Source organism: Tachysurus vachellii, chromosome 1 (genome assembly GCF_030014155.1).
Source record: "Tachysurus vachellii isolate PV-2020 chromosome 1, HZAU_Pvac_v1, whole genome shotgun sequence".
Taxonomy (NCBI): Eukaryota; Metazoa; Chordata; class Actinopteri; order Siluriformes; family Bagridae; genus Tachysurus; species Tachysurus vachellii.
In genome coordinates, this window is record NC_083460.1 from 31050680 (window position 1) to 31069186 (window position 18507).

At 37.9% G+C, this 18507-nt stretch overlaps 1 protein-coding gene across 2 annotated transcripts; it reads right to left on the bottom strand.

Annotated features, from left to right (window-relative positions):
* Positions 1-748: 748 nt before the first annotated feature.
* On the bottom strand, positions 749-13955 carry zbtb37 (zinc finger and BTB domain containing 37). Of its 2 annotated transcripts, none has more exons than XM_060882913.1 (4): positions 13460-13955; positions 11763-12705; positions 11072-11171; positions 749-6234 (listed from the first exon to the last, which is right to left on the bottom strand). In XM_060882913.1, exons 2-4 carry the CDS (start codon positions 12698-12700, stop codon positions 5683-5685), a joined length of 1590 nt encoding a protein of 529 aa, XP_060738896.1. In that variant the 5' UTR covers positions 12701-12705; positions 13460-13955; the 3' UTR covers positions 749-5682. The 2 variants fall into 2 exon arrangements, with proteins under 2 accessions (XP_060738896.1, XP_060738887.1); XM_060882904.1 differs by having other exon boundaries at positions 11763-12710.
* Between the last annotated feature and the right edge of the window lie 4552 nt (positions 13956-18507).

The following is an 18507-nucleotide window of genomic DNA, read 5'->3' on the forward strand; positions in this document are numbered from 1 at the left end:
AAAGGTTGTCAGTTCAAATACCAGGTCCACTAAGCTGCCACTACTGGGCAGTTGAGGGTTTTGCTCAGTTGCCCTCAATTGCTCAGTTGTATTAAAAAAATGAGATAAAGTAGCTGCGGATAAGGGTGTCTGCTAAATGCTGTAAATGACTAGAACGCAAAATTTCATACAGATATGAGTCATCAAAAAAATTGTGGTTCTTTTTCTGGAAGTGATGAATTATAAAATGAAAATAAGAAAACTCCAGAACATAATATTTCCCCCCAAATATTATATTGTATCAGACTAACAGACAGACATAAGAAGCTCTGAATCAGCATTTTTAGTTTCAGGGGCAGTTAAAAAAATATATATGTTTCTTCTATATTCCTTGACATAGCAGTGTAACAATTTATCATCAGACATCAGGGAAAGGTGCAGAACACAACTATATTTGCTAGAGAAGATATATAAAAGCTCATTGTATATACAAAACTGAACATGCTCCACCGCTCTTTCCTTGTTACATGGCCTGCATTTTTGCATACTGGAACATGATTGGCTCTAATATTTTATGATGTAATTCTCTAATTAAAAACTATAAACTATTAAAAAACTTAGTTGAAAAAATAGTTAAAAAAATTATAAAATAAACAAACAAATAAGTACATACATACATACATAAAGAAAGAAAGAAAGAAAGAAAGAAAGAAAGAAAGAAAGAAAGAAAGAAAGAAAGAAAGAAAGAAAAGAAAACCGCCACTATAGCTTGGATTAAAACAAGTTTATTTTTCCATGTTAGAAATTTTGGGTTTAACAGATCACACATTGTGGGCTTCGTATAATCAGGCATTTATAGAATATTGTAATAAATCCTTCACAGTTAAACACTTAAAGTGCTTTATTTCCTTTTAGGAGAATGGATTTAAAATCTGCTAGTGAGGAAGAAAGAAACAGTGGTTGTGAAAAGACGCATTCACATTATAGATCACTAATAATCACGCGCATCTCTGTACCTTTTCCAAAGGGAGAGCAAAAGTCGGATTTGCAATAATTCTTTTTCTTACATTATATTACTTTCAGAGTTATTATTAACAATATTCTGGTTATTACAATAAATGTCTAAAATTTAAATATATGTGTAATTGATGTCTAATACACTACTAATCATTTTAACTTAAAGAATCCAGAGTAAAATACCTTAGTTTAAAAATATGCTTAATTCATGTTAATGTAAAATAAAATATATAAGGTATGATTAAGAGTAACATGAACAAGACAGATGTAGAAATATATTTAGAGACTATATTGCTTTCAGGACATAAACAATATAGCAAGACAAAATTAGGAAGGGAAAAAAATAAAGTCATTATTTTGGCATATACTGGTGCAACACGTTTAGATGACTGGAAACATTCTTATAAACAGACTAATGTTTGGCCATCACAAATGACAAAGACATGCAAATTAACAAGTAACATTTCAAACTGAGTCTGTTTTTAACCCCCCCCACCCCTAAAAGACAGAGCGTGAGGCTGCAAAGATGAGACCAAAAAAAAAAAAAAGTGTCTCTGTCGCAGCCTCACAAATCAACAGTGCTGCTGTTCTGTTAGAAAAACTTTGCATTCGACTCGTCTAATATGTTCCCTGTCTAAAATATTCTGAGGGACGAGACAAGACTGAACAAATCTGTCCGATATGGCTCAGCACTGTCGTTCAGTGTTCCCAGGTTGTTGATGATTTTTTTTTTTAATAGAATGAGTACGTAGTAAAGTCATGCAACTGAAACTTCACAAGCTTACTGGTAGAAAATTGAGAATCTGAGGTAAGTGGAGTTGCTGAATGAGGAGCTGCAAAACATTTCAGTGCATTATCCAAACAATATATAGAGCTAACTAATGTACAGGATCACTAATTTCCACAGATCATGCTCTTATGTGACCATAAACTGCTTTACTTGCATTTTGTAGTGTCTGGAGCATATTTTGTACATTACAGAGCCTCAACACGACTCTAACATTAGACTCAGATGCTCCATACAGTAAACATCTTTTGTACACTGTTTCTGGCCACAAGCTTCACAATCTTAAATGTTGTACGCTGACTTGGCCTTCATACTTCAGTGCATCTGCACAAGTGTTTAGTGGAAATATAAAAATTTACAATACAGTTAATAGAGAAATGGAAATGTGGTTGGTCTTTTCTTGTGCAGGTAAAAAATTCATGCTCTCACTAGTTAAAGTCTGGTGCAGGAGACTAGCAAATCATTAGAGATAAAACAATTGTAGATTTTATTATAATGGGTTTTGGATGGAGCACACTATCTAAAGATGTCTAAAACCTTGCTAGCTAAGTGTAATTTAGTCACACAGTCAGCATCACTGTGAACACCTTCCTTGGTACACTGTGTCACAGCCAAGCAGATCTAAGCTTGATCAATTTGGGGTCAGATACTGAGTGTCAGAAAGGCTGTGTTGACTTTCTGAGGATTCAAAAATTGCTACACCATTCGATGAGTTGACCAACATGCAAACAGCTAAACATTTTAAACAAAATTTCACAGAGTGAAGGATTTTCCTAGCATGCCCTACGAACGCATGTGGGTAAAAAGCTCTGGGTCAGAATACACTCCGGGTGTAAATGGGGTCTAAAAAGACACCAACTGGTTGGATAACACACTGAAATTTCTTGCGACAGCTCGGTTTTCCTGTAAAGTCCGACGTGAAGACGTGTAACACTGGAGTGTGCGTTTAATACAGAAGAATTGCTCAGTCAATGCAGTCTGTATCTGCAGTAGCTGTGCTGATTATTAGAAACTTTAAATAGTACTAGTATTTACATTGTGATAATGTGTTTCTCCTATGTGATTAAAGCTTCCAAAGCAAACGATACAAATGAAAAGGAGAAGGTCAGAGAAAAACAGGTAACCGAACCAAGAAGAGCCTGGCTCCTCAAAAAGTGTAAAAAAGTTTAAAAAATAAAAAAAAGGCTTGATGGACGAAAGTGAGGGTGTTCTTTTTTTTTTTGGACACTGATGAATATGAAGAGATACTGCACATTAGTATTAGCCCTAACATTTTACACTTCTGATGACATTCTGCATGTGGGAATGATCGACCATACAAACAAATCCTTTGCATTGTACTGAAGAGAAACAAACATAAGCACAAACATCAGATACTGAGATATGTCCATCACCGTCACTATAACCACCACCCTGCCGTTACGGGACTGGCTAATATTAAACAATCTTGAAACATGGAGGGAAAAAACAAACAAAAGAAGAAAAACTGCTCACATCGTGTCACACTAGGTTATGAACATAGAAATTTGTAATCTACATTGGCTGTTCTCATGAGGTTGCACTGGAGTAAAAAAAGAGACCCGCGACATCGGCGTGTTCTTCATTAACCTGACTGACGCACACTGCACCGCATGTACACACAGTTTCATAACGTTTTCGTGTTGCTACTGCTTCTGAGGCCTTTACTACAGAGATGGTTTCTGCTGCACTTCTGAAGTTGAAAGTAACGTAAGGTCCGAGGAAGTCAAAATAAACGGCTTTTAGTGTGGAGAGTAAACATCCAAAAAAATGGACAGATTTCCTGATATCTTTCTAAAGAATGTGTTGACCTGCGTTCACGGAAGCGACAGAAAACGGTAGAAAAGTCTTGAGGAGTCCTGAATGTTTTTTTTTTTATGAGGATAAGAGGTGCATTCCATTAAAAATAATCAGTAGCTGTTTCTCTTCTAGGTTCTTCCCAGTCATCAGGGAAGGTGGGAAAAAAAAATTATGGTCACAACCACGTGTGATTCACAGCCTTAAAGAAATAAAATCCCCACCATCCATCCATCCATCCATCCATCCGATGAATGGCCTTGCACTTTACCAAAGCTTTTCATTCCTTTCTTATTTTTACACATACAAAAAGTTGTCTCTATATGCATAAGTGATATATAATTAGATATTTTTAAAAAAAATTAAGAAAAAAAATCCCCTTTCCCCCATAAACAATCTTATCTTTAAGTGCCGGATGTAATCTCTCTCTCTCTTTCTTGTTTTATTTTTAATAATAGATTCCTCGGTCTTGCACTGAGTTTCAGAGGTATAACATCTACGATACGTTTCTGTTCCTTTGGTTCCCGAGAGCTTCTGTCACTTGAAGTCGAATCATAGCACCATCTGCTCAGAAACGAACAAACAAACAAAAAAATTGGACTCCACATTTAAAGTGCTCTCCTCTGAAATCTCACAGTCATTCCGTGGCATTTCGGAAAAAAAAATTCCTTTTAGCAGACGTACACATGTCCTGGATTTGGTTCCATTCCCGACTCCGTTTCGTTGGACGTTTGCCATGAAAATGTTCTTTACCTACAAATGGCGTCCCGCCGACTCTAACATGCTCTGTCACTGTCAGAGCGACACGGAAACAAAATCTACAAAATACAAACCTCTTTTTGTTCACTTATTACAACAAGAAAAAAAAACAACAACAGTAAAATATAGAAACATGGAGAAAGAAAGGTTTAAAGGTGAAACTGAGTTGAGTGCATCCACCAATCTGTGTGTAACAGATCTGTATTGCGTAGTGATGAGGGAGAGGTAACTGAGTGGTACTGTAGCTTATCTGAGGTTGAACACTTTCCTGTTTTCTATAGTACTGTATTAATTATAGTCAGCAGCTGGATTTGGAGAATGGGAATGGAAAAAAAAAACTGAATTCAGTAACATCATATGCTATCATTTCCCCCAAATACCGATATCAGTCTTATCACTGTTTTTAGAACATGCTGCGTGATGCTAATGAAATGTCCATCAGCTGTCTTTTTTTCTTCTTCTAGGCCTATCGACAAACAGAACAATTTATAACAAAGCCAGGTTGGCACTTAGAAACAAACTAAACAAATTAGGAATCTGGCATTAGAGCATTAGATCAGACCTGAGGGGCCCTAACGAAGAAAAACAGAACCCGTTTTTCTAGCCTAGCTATAGCTGGGGAGCAGCAGCGTTGAACCCCAGATCAATATGTTAAGATTGTCTCAAGGCAAAGGTAACTGAGGACTGAAACATCCTCTATTTTATAATCACCATCTGGCACAGAGAAGTTTGGCAATTATCTGAACACAATTTGACCAAATCATAACACATCATTTCTTTGTCCTGAATCCTGTAGCTTTTGGAAGAAGAAGAAAAAAGAAAAAAAAAAATCCCACCGGTAACACACACAAAAGACAGGAAAGGCAAATTAAAAGAAAAAACCCAACAGAAATAACTGCATCCAGTGGTGTGAGGTTGTTGGAGTGTGGCTTGTCTTCATTTGTTGAAGTAACGGTTCAGTTTGTGCAACTGAAGGTAGATGCGGTTTAAAGCGCATGTTATTTTTTGTATTTATAAATACCTAATTACTATAGTTTAGTTTTATAGCAAACGGTCTTAGCATTTGTTTTGTTGTCTCATGTTTCTTTGTTTACTTACAGTTGAGAGAAGGTCTAAGAAATAAAGATAAAATGCCACCATACTTTTTAACATCAGACTGACAGCAGCTTTTCCAGCAGCCGGATACACCGAGCTCCATCAGCTCCTGCATGCTCATGGTTGACTGGCTTGTAGAAAAGTTCTTTTTTTGTTTTCTTCTTTTTCGCAAAAAGCCCCAAATGTTTTTATCTCCTCGACCTCCATGCATTTTATCAAACCCAATCTCTTCAATCGGGCCCGGTGGTGGAGACTGACGGTTGTATTCCCTCTCCAAAAGATGAAGCTCCTCCTCTGGCTCCTGTGCCGTTTCCCTCAGACTCGTCGTCGTCATCATGCTGAGTGCGGCGTGGCGTGGCAGCGTTGGCGTTTGTGTTGTTGACGTTGTTGTTGTTGGTGGTGGTGGTTTCAGGTGAGGCGCTATGCGAGCCCTCGTGTGGCGTGCAGCCTGGATGGTTCTTGCGGAAATGCTGGTTGAGGATAGCCTGGAAGGGGAAGCTCTTGCCGCAGACATGACAGTGGAAGGGCTTGTTTCCCGTGTGCTTGCGGATGTGGTACTCCAGCTGGTCCTTGCGCGTGTACTTCTTTCCACACATGCGGCACACGAATGGCGTGATGCCCATGTGAAGCCGCATGTGACGATCGAGGCTGCCCTTCTGGTTAAAGGATTTGCAGCAGTAGATACAGGTGAGGCGTGGATTGTAGCGGAACCAGCGATCACCCACCTGCTCACGCAGATACTCCTCGTACCCTCCCACATCAAACACAGCTGTTTCCTCTGCCTGCAGAGCACAAAAACAAGCATGAGCTCTTGTTGCATGTTGAGAAACACATTCTAGCACCCAATTTTTTCTAGTTTTTTTTGCACTTTGTGTTTGAATTGCACAGAAACATGTGCCAGTGTGTGCACTGTATTAAGTGGAATACATTTTAACAATGATGCTTTGTTGAGGATTATATAGGAAGAGTAGAGACAGGACCCTTTCCAGGAACACAAAGTAAGAATGATAAAGAATATAAACCTAATAAACTCTGCACTCCTGCGGCTACCAAAACACTCCCAGGAGAACACATAATCCCTTAACACAAGTACTTGATTAGCAAGAACAGAATATCTGTTAATGAAAGAAATGAATTAGGAGGCTAGGAGAACAAGAACAAGGTAAAAACTAAGAGCTCTGATCAATTGAAAAATTAGAATCCTAATTGAAATCTTTTTCCATCAGAATAAATACCACACCCCCAATTTATGGTTTCTGAGTTCAGTTGTTTTTGTTTTCCTAAATAAACAAACAATAATACATATTAAAATAACATTATCTGCACTATTTGCTGCTAGGAAATAGACATCAATCATCTGCTTAACTTGCTTAAAATGACAATACGTCCGACCAGTAAAATACTACTTCCAAACAATCTTGAATAAAATATTAATTGGCCTTAACAAAACGAATTGTGAAAATTGCCCAGCACTAGTAGTAGAATGAAGACAAAAACTCCTGGTCCTACTCACAAGTTCGTCATTCGTCTAAGCAAGACGAAGAGTGACCAGAACAAAAATAAGAAATTGTCTGAACAATGCAGAGGAGTCACCTGAAGGGTGTCTTTCCTCACAGCCATGGACCAGAGCTAAGCTGAAGAGGCTTATCTCTGGTATATCAGCCTCCCTCATTACTGTTGCTCAGCCTAGGCTCATGCTGAGAATAGTTAAATGCTAGCAAAATCAAACAGCTGAGACACGGCAAGGCAACTTGATTCAGATATATGTGCATGATATAAAAATAGTGATACAGAATGGACGAAAAGAAGCTGCGACCTATATACCACTTTACTGACAAAAGAAAATCACTCTGCATCTTCACTGTAATAATTGTGAGAAAGTAGAAAGATCTCTTCCCAAAAAGCAACTCCATGGCTGGAGTGATTCCAATGACAATACAATTTTGTTATCCTAAGAGCCAGTGATGAGTTAAATGTAGTTTAATAATTAGAAAGTATTTGGTATCTGAGCCCAAAATGCAACATTTGGTGTGAAATGTTTCACAATGTTTTATCAAAGTATTAGCAATGGTGAGATACGGTCAACAGTGTCCTGGCAGCCTGATCCTGATGAGAAACCAGATGGGATACCCCATTGTCTGGTGGATGAAACCCCTCTTCCTTTGGAAAAACACAGCTGAATTACAAAGACCATTCAGGGACTATAACATGAGTATGAGCAAGTAGTAGATGCAGATAAATAAATAAAATAAATAAAGAAATAAAACATCCCTTCTTCAGATTAACAGCAAATATAAGTGCTATAATAACCCAAAGCTGTGAAACTGAGCACAGCATGGTACTGATTGTACCAGCAATGGAGATGCAGATGTCTGGTACCAGCAGCTGTCCTCTGAAACACCCAGTTGCCATATGAGCCCACCAGTGGACCTGCGGGACCAATAAAGGAGCTTTGGGACCATCAGCTAATATCTGACATTACCAGTCGTCTTTGGTACTACAGTGGTACCCCGCTTATCGACCGGCTCGGACATTGACCTTCAAACATTGACATTGGCCATCGAACAGTTTTTCGACCGAAATTTGCGCCCACTGAATGACCAAATCCCCGCTTATCGACCTTGACCCACATGAGCGCGAGGGGAAGGATCTTCCCAGTCTCGCCTCAGCCTTCGTGGAGAGAGCATAATTCGTGGAATTAAGAAAATGCGGCGAGAAAAAACTCCTCCTCATAGTTTGCCTTCCGTGTTCATGAGTGTTGATTCTCCCTCAGTTGAAGGTAAAAAATCTCCACTACCTCCATCCCCAGAGGCTGATTCCCCTCCTAGTGGCAGTGAGGGCTCATCCTCCTCCAACTAACACCACCACACAGCCTCCTCTCGCCCACTCCATCAAGCCATCACTGCGACTTAACGAGTAAGTACAGTTTTTAATTTATACTTTTTACTGTATTATATACAATATTATTTATGTACCTGTATTATTTTATGTATTATTTAGTATTAATACTACTAAAAACGGGGCAAAAATTGTTCATTATTGGGTATGGGTGGAGGTCGGGAATGGATTAATTGGGTATCCATTACTTCTTATGGGATAATTGCATTCGCTCTTCGACCTTTTCGCATTTCGACCGGCTTTAAGGAACGGATTAAGGTCGATAAGCGGGGCATCAATGTACTTGACTAGTGAAAAAGAATTTGGAAAGACATATCTTTTAAATTCCAGAAATTTTAACCAGACTGGAAACTCCCCAACCCAAACATAGCAAAGACAAGGACATTTAATGAGGCCTGTAATTAACTCATTATCACCAAATGTACTGCCCAAGCTATGCCTGTGGGAAGGATAGAGGATGTGCCTGTAAAAGCAAGAATCCAGCAGTCCTAAAATTCAAACCCAAAGACCCTTTACCCTATTACTTGCCAAGGACTAACAGAACTCCCTCCTGCCAGAAGCTATTGAATACAAATGAAATCTGAAACTTCTCTAACCCCTATAGTACAGTATAAAATATGTTTTTCATCTGACAAAGCTTCTTCTGTCTGAGTCACTGCAAAGGAACTTGCCAAACTGCAAACTGTTGTTTTCTTCAGGAGTATGCCATTGCCTATGATTATTATGTCTGCATGTGTGCTAACACTGCCTTGGACTCCCACAACCATGAATTTTTTAGAAAAAGTATAAATAAAACGATTTCATACAACCATTTTTGGATCCTGGTATTATAACGCCACTTTGCTAGGGTCTTGGTAAGCAGATTTCAGCTTTCCATGTGTTAGTAAAAGGAGCCTCCGAGCCTATAGACATTACCAGGGTTGCAACAGAAATACATTTGCTTGGTTCTAAGGTGTTTTTGACTGTTTGCCTTTAGGACATTCAGACCACACAAAGCCAGCTGTCTTTATCATAAAGGGATAGTTACGTACCAGGCAAATAGAAACTTACAGCCATTTAAAAACCATAGAGCCCAGAAACACTGAAGCACAGTGCAGTGTGTTCTTGCACACTTCATGAAGTGGTCAGCAAAATTATAATTTTTGATACCAAAAAGATACAGAAACTCAATATTTTTAAAGTCACTAGCCTCAAGCAACATGACTCACAGAACCACAGCTTTCTTTATTCAAACAAATGTATGCAGAGAAACAAATTTGTGCAAATTAGACAATTTAAAATTAAAAACTGAAATTATAGTATAATATCTAGCTTAATGCTGTTAGATTTACCGTGATTACTTCTATTTTTATTATGACCTACTCTTTGTGCAATACATTACGCCAAAAAAATTTTTATTCTATATTTTCCCTCTGAATTCTGATTCAGAATTTTTCAGAAAGTTTCTATCGACCTCAGTGACCTTGATGCTGCAAAGCAGCTCAGTGACATTGCCATTCAAATTCCTACTGCACAGATGTGCATGTAACGTTAAATTCAAATAGTCTGCATTTTAATTTCTGCATAAATTAGTGTAATTTACATCAGCATGGCCCTTGCTTTAATAAAACAATCATTTTTGTCCTACTGTATATCGTCGCTGTCGGGCGGAAACCTCGTATGTCCAAATTTGATCAATTTTTACAAGTTATTAATCAATCTTAAAGTCTTGAAAATAGCTTGAGCGCAAATCTCTTAACTCCATCGGACACTTCAAATGTCTGAGAAAGCTCGTAACTCCACCTCGCGGGAGAGCTTTGCGGCATATTTCTCCGATGGAGAGAGTGTAGAGAGAGAGGAAGCAACAGTGGTGGAGGATACAGTGGTGCAGGATATAGTGCATAATATAATATTTGCATAATATTATATTCGAATTAAATTGAATGTTTTGGATACCACAATTAAATTATTGTTTTTATTATTATTTTACTGACTTTAAGTCAGCCTACTTATAGACAATGCCTCTCTTGGCACTGTGCATGTAAAACACTGTTTTTTGGACACTAACAAGTGAAAATAGTTAGGTTAGACACATTTGAGTAGGCCTGTTTTGTTAAAAATCGATAGCTGTAATGCTTCTGTGCAGAAAGAAACCCGTGAGCCACAAAGGTAAGTGTGCGAGCAGATTAGACTAATTTCCACCTATTAGACAGCCTAATCAGCTTATCGTGTTTTGTATTGCATCATTATAGCTCTTAAACCTTTAAAATAGAGTTTAGAAAGATGTATGTAACTACAGTCATTAGCTTTGGTTAACTATTGAAGCCTTGTCTCTTGTCAAAAGGCTCAACGTGACTGCAGACTTTATTGAACACTGCTGGCAGCAGCGACGTCTGTGTCCGTACCATTCTTATGTGACAGCATAATCTCGTATCTCACTGCTCCCAAGTCATAAAGCTTGTATCTCCGATACTGTTTTTTTAAACTGTTGGTTAACAACAGTACATGATAGCAATATAAGGTTTAATAACAACTTTAACGATACAATATTTAATAACTCAAAAAAATACGGTGTTTTTTTAATTTCCTGAAAAATAATGGTTTTGGAGATAAGAGGATTCCGCCCGACAGCGACGATATATAGAGTTTATGTGCTGTAATACAATTACCTAAATAATATGTCAAGCTTTTTTAAGTCATATGATCTAAACCCTATCCATGTCTTGCTTTTCTCCAGTGTACCTGAGAGGTAGGATGCCTCTGATCATCCACTCTTCCCGGAGACTCGCTTTTGGCCCTCTGTCTTTCAGCCATGACCACCACACTGCCAGTTGGGCTAAACCTGATACACAGAACAGCTGCAGTGAACATTTCTTAATCAGAACAGACAGAATTGGTGAATAGAAGGCTTTCTAATCTAATCTGTCTATAACAGTTTATATGAGGAATACCAAATACTAAATACCAATACTACTATCTATTGGCAGTTGAAGGATTTAGTAGCAGTCATGTAATTTTCTCCTTTCTTAATGTGTATCTGTACTTACGAATTACCAAGTCACATGCCTTTTACAGAAGTGATTTTTTCTGATTAATTAATGTCAATGAACCTTTAAAATGTTCATTCACACTCTCACACACACACACTCTCACACACACACACACACTCTCACACACACACACACACACTCTCACACACACACACACTCTCACACACACACACACTCTCACACACACACACTCTCACACACACACACACTCTCACACACACACACTCTCACACACACACACACTCTCACACACACACACACTCTCACACACACTCTCACACACACACACTCTCACACACACACTCTCACACACACACTCTCACACACACACTCTCACACACACACTCTCACACACACTCTCACACACACTCTCACACACACACCTTTCAGACTCGCTGAAGCTGCTGGATGGCTGAGAGCTTTTGGCTCTGGATGCACCAGTAATGAATCCCTCCTGCACCAGTGTGCTGCGTCCTGAGGTGTCAATCATCACTGTAGGCCCCTCCTCTGTCCCGCTCCCTTCCTCAGCTGAGGCTTGAGTCTCTGCCCCCATCCACTCCTCCATGCGTTCGGTCTTGATGCGTAGACCTTCCACAACATGCATGGTCTCATCCCTGCTCCTATCGATGTCAGGCCCAGCCTCAACATACCATTGCCCTGCCCGATTAATGCGCAGTATGGGCTCATTCACTGCACCCACAGCTTCAGGCCCGAGCCCGCTGTGCTCAACAATCTGTGGACTCATGGATTCTCCAGGTGGACTAACCTCTCTGATCTCACTCACTTCCATGACCCCGGTAGCAACTCCATGTGTAGCCAAAACTCTTGAACCACCATGTCTGGGGCTGAGTGAACGTGAGCCACCTCTCTCAGCCTCAATGGTTCGTCCTGTGCTCCGGCGGCCACGCAGTTCTTCCTCCACATCAGCAAGGCTGATCTTGAAGTGGATGCCCTCCAATATTTGTGTGCAGCGGTCAATGATGTGCTGCATCTGCAGGAAGCTGGCTGCTGTCAGGTAGCTGATGATATCGGCCAACTGCAAGCACAGACGGCCCGTGTAGCAGAAGGAGAGGAGCTGCTCAAACACAGACGGGTTGCGGATCACTGACAGGGACACAGTGCTCATCTCACTCAGTGCCATGTGGTCCCGGAAATAGGGTGAACTGGCAGCAAGGACCACTTTGTGGGCACGAAAACTCTGGCCCTGTACGTTCACGACGATGTCACATAGCCGGCCCTGCATACGCAGCTGGTTCAAGTGGGACAAGACAGAGTTGCTGAAGTCAGGGATGTCCAGCTGAATGCTTCCTGCTCGCTCCATGTGACCTGCACTTTAAAAAAAGACTGTAATGAGATGGGGGAAAAAATAGCAGATGTGTTTCAGGCTGAACTGAACGTGTCTACTGACAACATGACATACATGACACGGGTCATGGATGTGACAAAGGTTGCACTGATACTATCTTTTTCAAAACGAGCACAAGTACATCTTCCATTCTACCTTTTAACACAATTCTGCATTATAGCATTAGCCTGTTGATTGAAAATAAAGCGCATTATCTAGCTATGCTGATTTTGTTGTGGGTCAGAAAAGTACTTCTGTACAGCAGCAAGTAAACTACTATTTGTTGTTTCCACAGTTTCTGAAGCTCTTGTGTCACTGACAATAGTAACTGATCTTAAGGAACATCACACTGATCTGTCAGAGCTGTTATTTAAATTCAGTTGTCTGGAGATTTTCCTCATCCAGCTTTTGTTTGCTGATAGTATCAGAATCAGGTAGTAAACCCTGTGTGCTCAGTTTTATCAGGCTACTTCTCTCCAGTTTCCTTTAGTGCACAAGTCTGTTTTTATCATTAATCTGTCCAGACTGCTGTAATTTTTCGTGTCAAACACAACATGAATCTGTAACAGTTATCGTCCGATACCCAAAACTCTGCTCTGTATCGTGATGCTAACGGGTAAAAAGTCGTATCGATGCACCCTTAATAATAAAACACCGGTCAAATCAGCGTTCAAAACATTACTGACACTGTATAAAAACATAAAAACAAATACTGACAACAAAATAAACACTTACCTTTTCTAATATCACAAACCCTGTAATTTTTCGGCACTTTTTTTTATGGAGAAACGGTTGTGAGATTATTTGTTATTTGTGGACGTGACATTTCCGCTTGCATAGATACAGATGAGTGTGAATAATGAGTGTGAATAATGAGTGTGTGGCTGCAGCTTAGCTTTGAGCCATTTCTGTGTAGCTTCGGTCACTGCAGCTGAAGCCAAACCGAAAAAAAAACCCAGCTACAGGGAGGCGCCTTGTCTCACTCAACGCCAAATAACACCAAAAACCCAACACGACCAAACACGTTTTCTCGTCTCTCGCACAGATAGCAGTTACAGGATTACATTAGCGTCCTCTTATTGCTTCATAACCGCTTAATTGTTTTATTTAATGCCCCCCACGTTGCTGCTATTTCCCATATCTTCGCCGCTCTCATATTCCCCATGTATGAAAATGACTCGATGTGCAGAAACTGCGCGGAATTCTGGGAAGTGACGTCGAATGCACAGCTTCAGTGCACCGCAGGAAAGCAAAGAAACGCCTTAATAGGACTCAGTTTCCCATGACGCTTTGCGGTTATGCAAAGTTAAAGGAAGGGAGGTGTAGTTTGGTTGCATTTCGAGGACTAGCCCTTTTTTTTTTTTTTTTTTTTTTAACCATGCTAAAGAAATGGACAAAGATGACTGCACTATATATATATATATATATATATATATATATATATATATATATATATATACACACACATATATATATATATATACACACACACACATATATATGTATATATATATGTATATATATATATATACATATATATATATATAATTCTGACTACAAGGACAGTTTTTGTTTAAAAAAGGTGATAAAAGTCGAACAGTGACCAAAATAAATAAAATACTGAAATAAGGCTTTGGACAATTATATAGCTGTAGGAGAGTTGGGCAGATTAACTGACATCATTTTCTATTCCTTTTATATTATTGTTATTACTAAATATAAAAAAAGTTAAAATGATCATGAAAAAGGCATATAATGTATTATTTAATCTGCCAAGCATTCTTTAATACCTTAGTCTAACTTTGTTGGAATTAATTTGGTAAATCCTGACATGCTCTTCATTTTAAGATTATTTTATTTTTATTTTATTACAAAATGCAGGTTGCAAATTTTTGCTAAGAGTGAACTAATAATCACAGACAGGTATGTTACAGTTTATTATTAATTAACAAGCATTTTTTTTTTAATTTACTTTTTTTATGCTCCTCATCCTCTACATATATTGTGCTTTACAAACATCTGCACTATTTCATTTATGTATCTTATAGATTTTATATTTATTCACTGTACATATATTTACATATATATCGATATATATTACATACTGTACATATGTTTATATGTATACCTATATATATTACATGCTGAACATATGTTCACATATATACCTATATTTATTACATGCTGTACATACTGTATGCTACATATTTATCTGCACTTGTCTATTTGCACAATTGCTACTCTTTGCACTTCTGGAAGATGCCAATCTGCATTTCGCTGCCGTGTACCTGTACTATGCAATGACAATAAAGTTCTATCTATCTATCTATCTATCTATCTATCTATCTATCTATCTATCTATCTATCTATCTATCTATCTATCTATCTATCTATCTATCTAATAAAAACCATACACTTGTCTAGAACAATAGCAATTGGTAACTAGATTTGTAAAGTTCGTCGCAACAAACTTTGATGTTGGCATTGACGATGCAAGTATTCGCAACAGATGGTGCTTTTTGGAGGCAAGTGCACATAAGGGTTAGTGTTGCTTTTGGAGGCAAGTGGACAGAAACATAGGGTGCCAAAACATTTGGAGGTTGATTGTTTTGATATGTCACTTATCCATGTTGTGCTAATTTTTGATTTTCACGTGACATCACGTGACATCACATGACGTCATCAGAATACACATGAGGAAGTTCCCCTTATTGTTCTGAGTGTTTTGATATGTCACATGTCCATGTTGTAAAAAGTTTTTTGATTTTGCATATATTGGGGCAGGGCTGCGGCACAACCGGAAAGCCAGTCGGTACACCAATTTAAAAGTTTGTTCAGAGTATCACCCTAAAGGAGCTGGCCGAGTTTGGTGTAGATAGGTCGAAAGCTTGCCGAGTTATAAACCTCCAATGTTTATAATGGGAGTCTATGGGAAAAAAGGCCACTTTGAGACCCGGTACCGGAAGTACCGGTACTCGGATCACTTAGAAAAGTAATAGCAACAAACTTCAGACCAGGGTCTACAACATATCCGAATCTGGTGCATGTGGCTCGAAAGCTCTAGGCCGCATTAAATTTTATAAATTTTTGTCTAAGCTTAAATAGGAAAACAGAATGTTGGCTTCTACAAAGCCAACATAATGATCTATTCTGAAATAATATGGGCACTTTGAAAAGCTTTAAGTGAAAAATTTAAAGTAAAACTAAATACTCAGTTAAAAATCATCATCAAAAAAGCAGCGCTGATAGCACAAATAATTAAACAAAATTTAAAAAAATGTAAACGAATTTAATCATTTACAAATAAAACAAACAAAATGTTATTTATAACAAGATACATGTTGATTAAACAGTGATGAGTGGTAACATAATAACATTAAACTAACCATGCATTTTTACCTCAAAAAATCATGGAAATGTAAAATGTGAAGTGATAAATTTCACTTATTGCTTTAGCAGTTACATGGTAGATTCATACATATCAATATTTAGATATATAAATCAATTAATCAATATCTTTGCAGAGTATTTGTAAAATTATTACTAAAACAATCTACATTAATATTATACGAAATATAACTTTGCACATAGTGTGACATATGTGTGCGTATGTGTGTGTGTGTGTGTGTGTGTGTGTGTGTGTGTGTGTGTGTGTGTGTGTGTGTGTGTGTGTGTTTGTGTGTGTTTGTGTGTGTGTGTGTTTTCATGTTGTATCCTCCAGATGGCGTTCTCTCAGCAGAAATGTGATCTCATGTGCAAACTTTAAATTCTTCTGTGGCAAAAGGACTGGCTAGGTATCTTATAGAACAGAATAGAATGGGGCATAGTAGCCTTTATTATCGCCACATATACATTACAGCACAGTGGAATTCTTTTCTTCAAAAATAGTAGATATTATTACACACCATCTAGACTTCATGGGATAGGTATAACTGAAAATAATTTATCATTATAATGTATCAAATCTCACATCTGAAAGACTGGATTAATGGGATAATTGAAATTGCTTCATATGAGAGCACGTTGGAGACTGCTGTGAGGGAGAAAAGAAAAACATTTCTGGCAGAATATGAAAATGAGGTTAATGAAAACAGTGTAAATGAATAGGGCTGCTCAATAATTCTATGAATGTTCACTTTCCTTGTGTTCTTGTATTGCTTCTTGATAGTGACTGGTGGCCAGATATATAACTGAATGTAAAATGAGCATTGATTACTGTGGTGTACTATGTTTTGATTGCTGAACAATAAAAAACATTGAATTACAAAATAAAATTCTTCTGTGGCCTGAAAGCACATACTTTCAGTGAAGTTCTCATTTGTTTGTGTGTGTTTGTGTGATGCAATTTACTTTTTAATACATATGGGTCAGTTTTAACACTATCACTGAGATATAGCCAGATTTTTAATGATGCAGTGAGATACTAATCCTCATCCACATGAAATATGCAGAATAAGTATAATGTGGCTACTTCTAATTTGTACGTCTTAAACAGGACACACACTGGAATTAAAAAGCACAAAACTAGTTTTTTTTGTTATTTTACCGAGCTACAAACAAATCAGTAATTAATATTGTTAGCTAATAATATAACCTCCTAAAAAAATTAAACGTATGCCTCTAAATCATGAATATGGTTAATATCGAAGATATGTGGTGAGTGCGGTGAGGTTCACTGCTATATTAGCTAGCTAAACGTATATGCTAGTCGACCATTCTGAATTATACCTCTATTTTGGAGGCAAAACCTAACCAAAATGAACAAGGTTTGATCACTTTGTTTTTAACCGACATAGAGCTTGATTGATTGTTGGCAATGTTAGGCTTACATAAGAGTTCAAAATGGCTGACAGTGTTGCGGGTCAGGGTTTATTTAACAGTTTACTTAACAAAACACAAAAGGACATAAGTTACTTGAAAAACAATTTCCTTCCTGAAAAACACCTTGGCATAAGGATGAAGCTCAAAGACCAAAGCAAATTAGCTAGTACTCATGTGATTGATGTATTCATTTGTCATGCTGTGCCCAACATTTATGCACCTACTTAAATATATGTTTTAGCAAAGAAAGTGCTTTATCTAGTGCAGCAATTTAACAAGTACAGAATTCTTTGCCTGATGACAATATAATTAGAAACTTAGTACTTACTGTATATCTTCCACAGACTTAATAAACTGAGATGTTATAACTGACCACACCTTTGTTTGACTTGTACATAACCACTGGTATTAGCAGAAAAACTGTTCTATAACGTTTATAGTATTTTCCCTGCATAGTAATCTACTCATGAGACAGACAAAATAATGTGATAAATGTTGCACATGACCCCATGTTCTGTTATCCATGATTCAGCTTCTTCTTAATCTAGCGGTCTGTGCAGTTCACATTAAAAATAAAAATCAATAATAAATGATATTGTGCATTTTCTGGGTCATGTGGTAGCCTAGTGGTTATGATGTTGGTCCACCAATCGAAAGGTTGTGAGCTTAATTTTCAGGTCCGCCAAGCTGCCACTGCTTGGCCTCTGAGCAAGGCCCCTAACCCTCAATTGCACAGTTGTATTAAAAAAGAGAATAAACTTAAGTTGCTCTGTATAAGAGCATCTATCAAATGCCGTCAATCATGAAATATTGTTCCTGTTTTGCCTTCACACACCATTAAGCTTGCAGCAAAAATCTGATGCATTCAATCCTTTAAAACAGGAATTTTCAAATTACAAACACCCAAAGCTTTGTTGTTGTATTTGTACAGCACATATTTATTGACAAGCTAACAAAACACA

Coding starts and splice junctions, on each gene's coding strand:
- zbtb37 (XM_060882913.1), bottom strand. CDS start 12,700: ATGGAGCGAGCAGGAAGCATTCAGCTGGACATCCCTGACTTCAGCAAC. Junction 11,172..11,762: donor AGCTTCAGCGAGTCTGAAAG/GTGTGTGTGTGA, acceptor TCTGTGTATCAG/GTTTAGCCCAACTGGCAGTG. Junction 6,235..11,071: donor AGAGGCATCCTACCTCTCAG/GTACACTGGAGA, acceptor TGTGCTCTGCAG/GCAGAGGAAACAGCTGTGTT.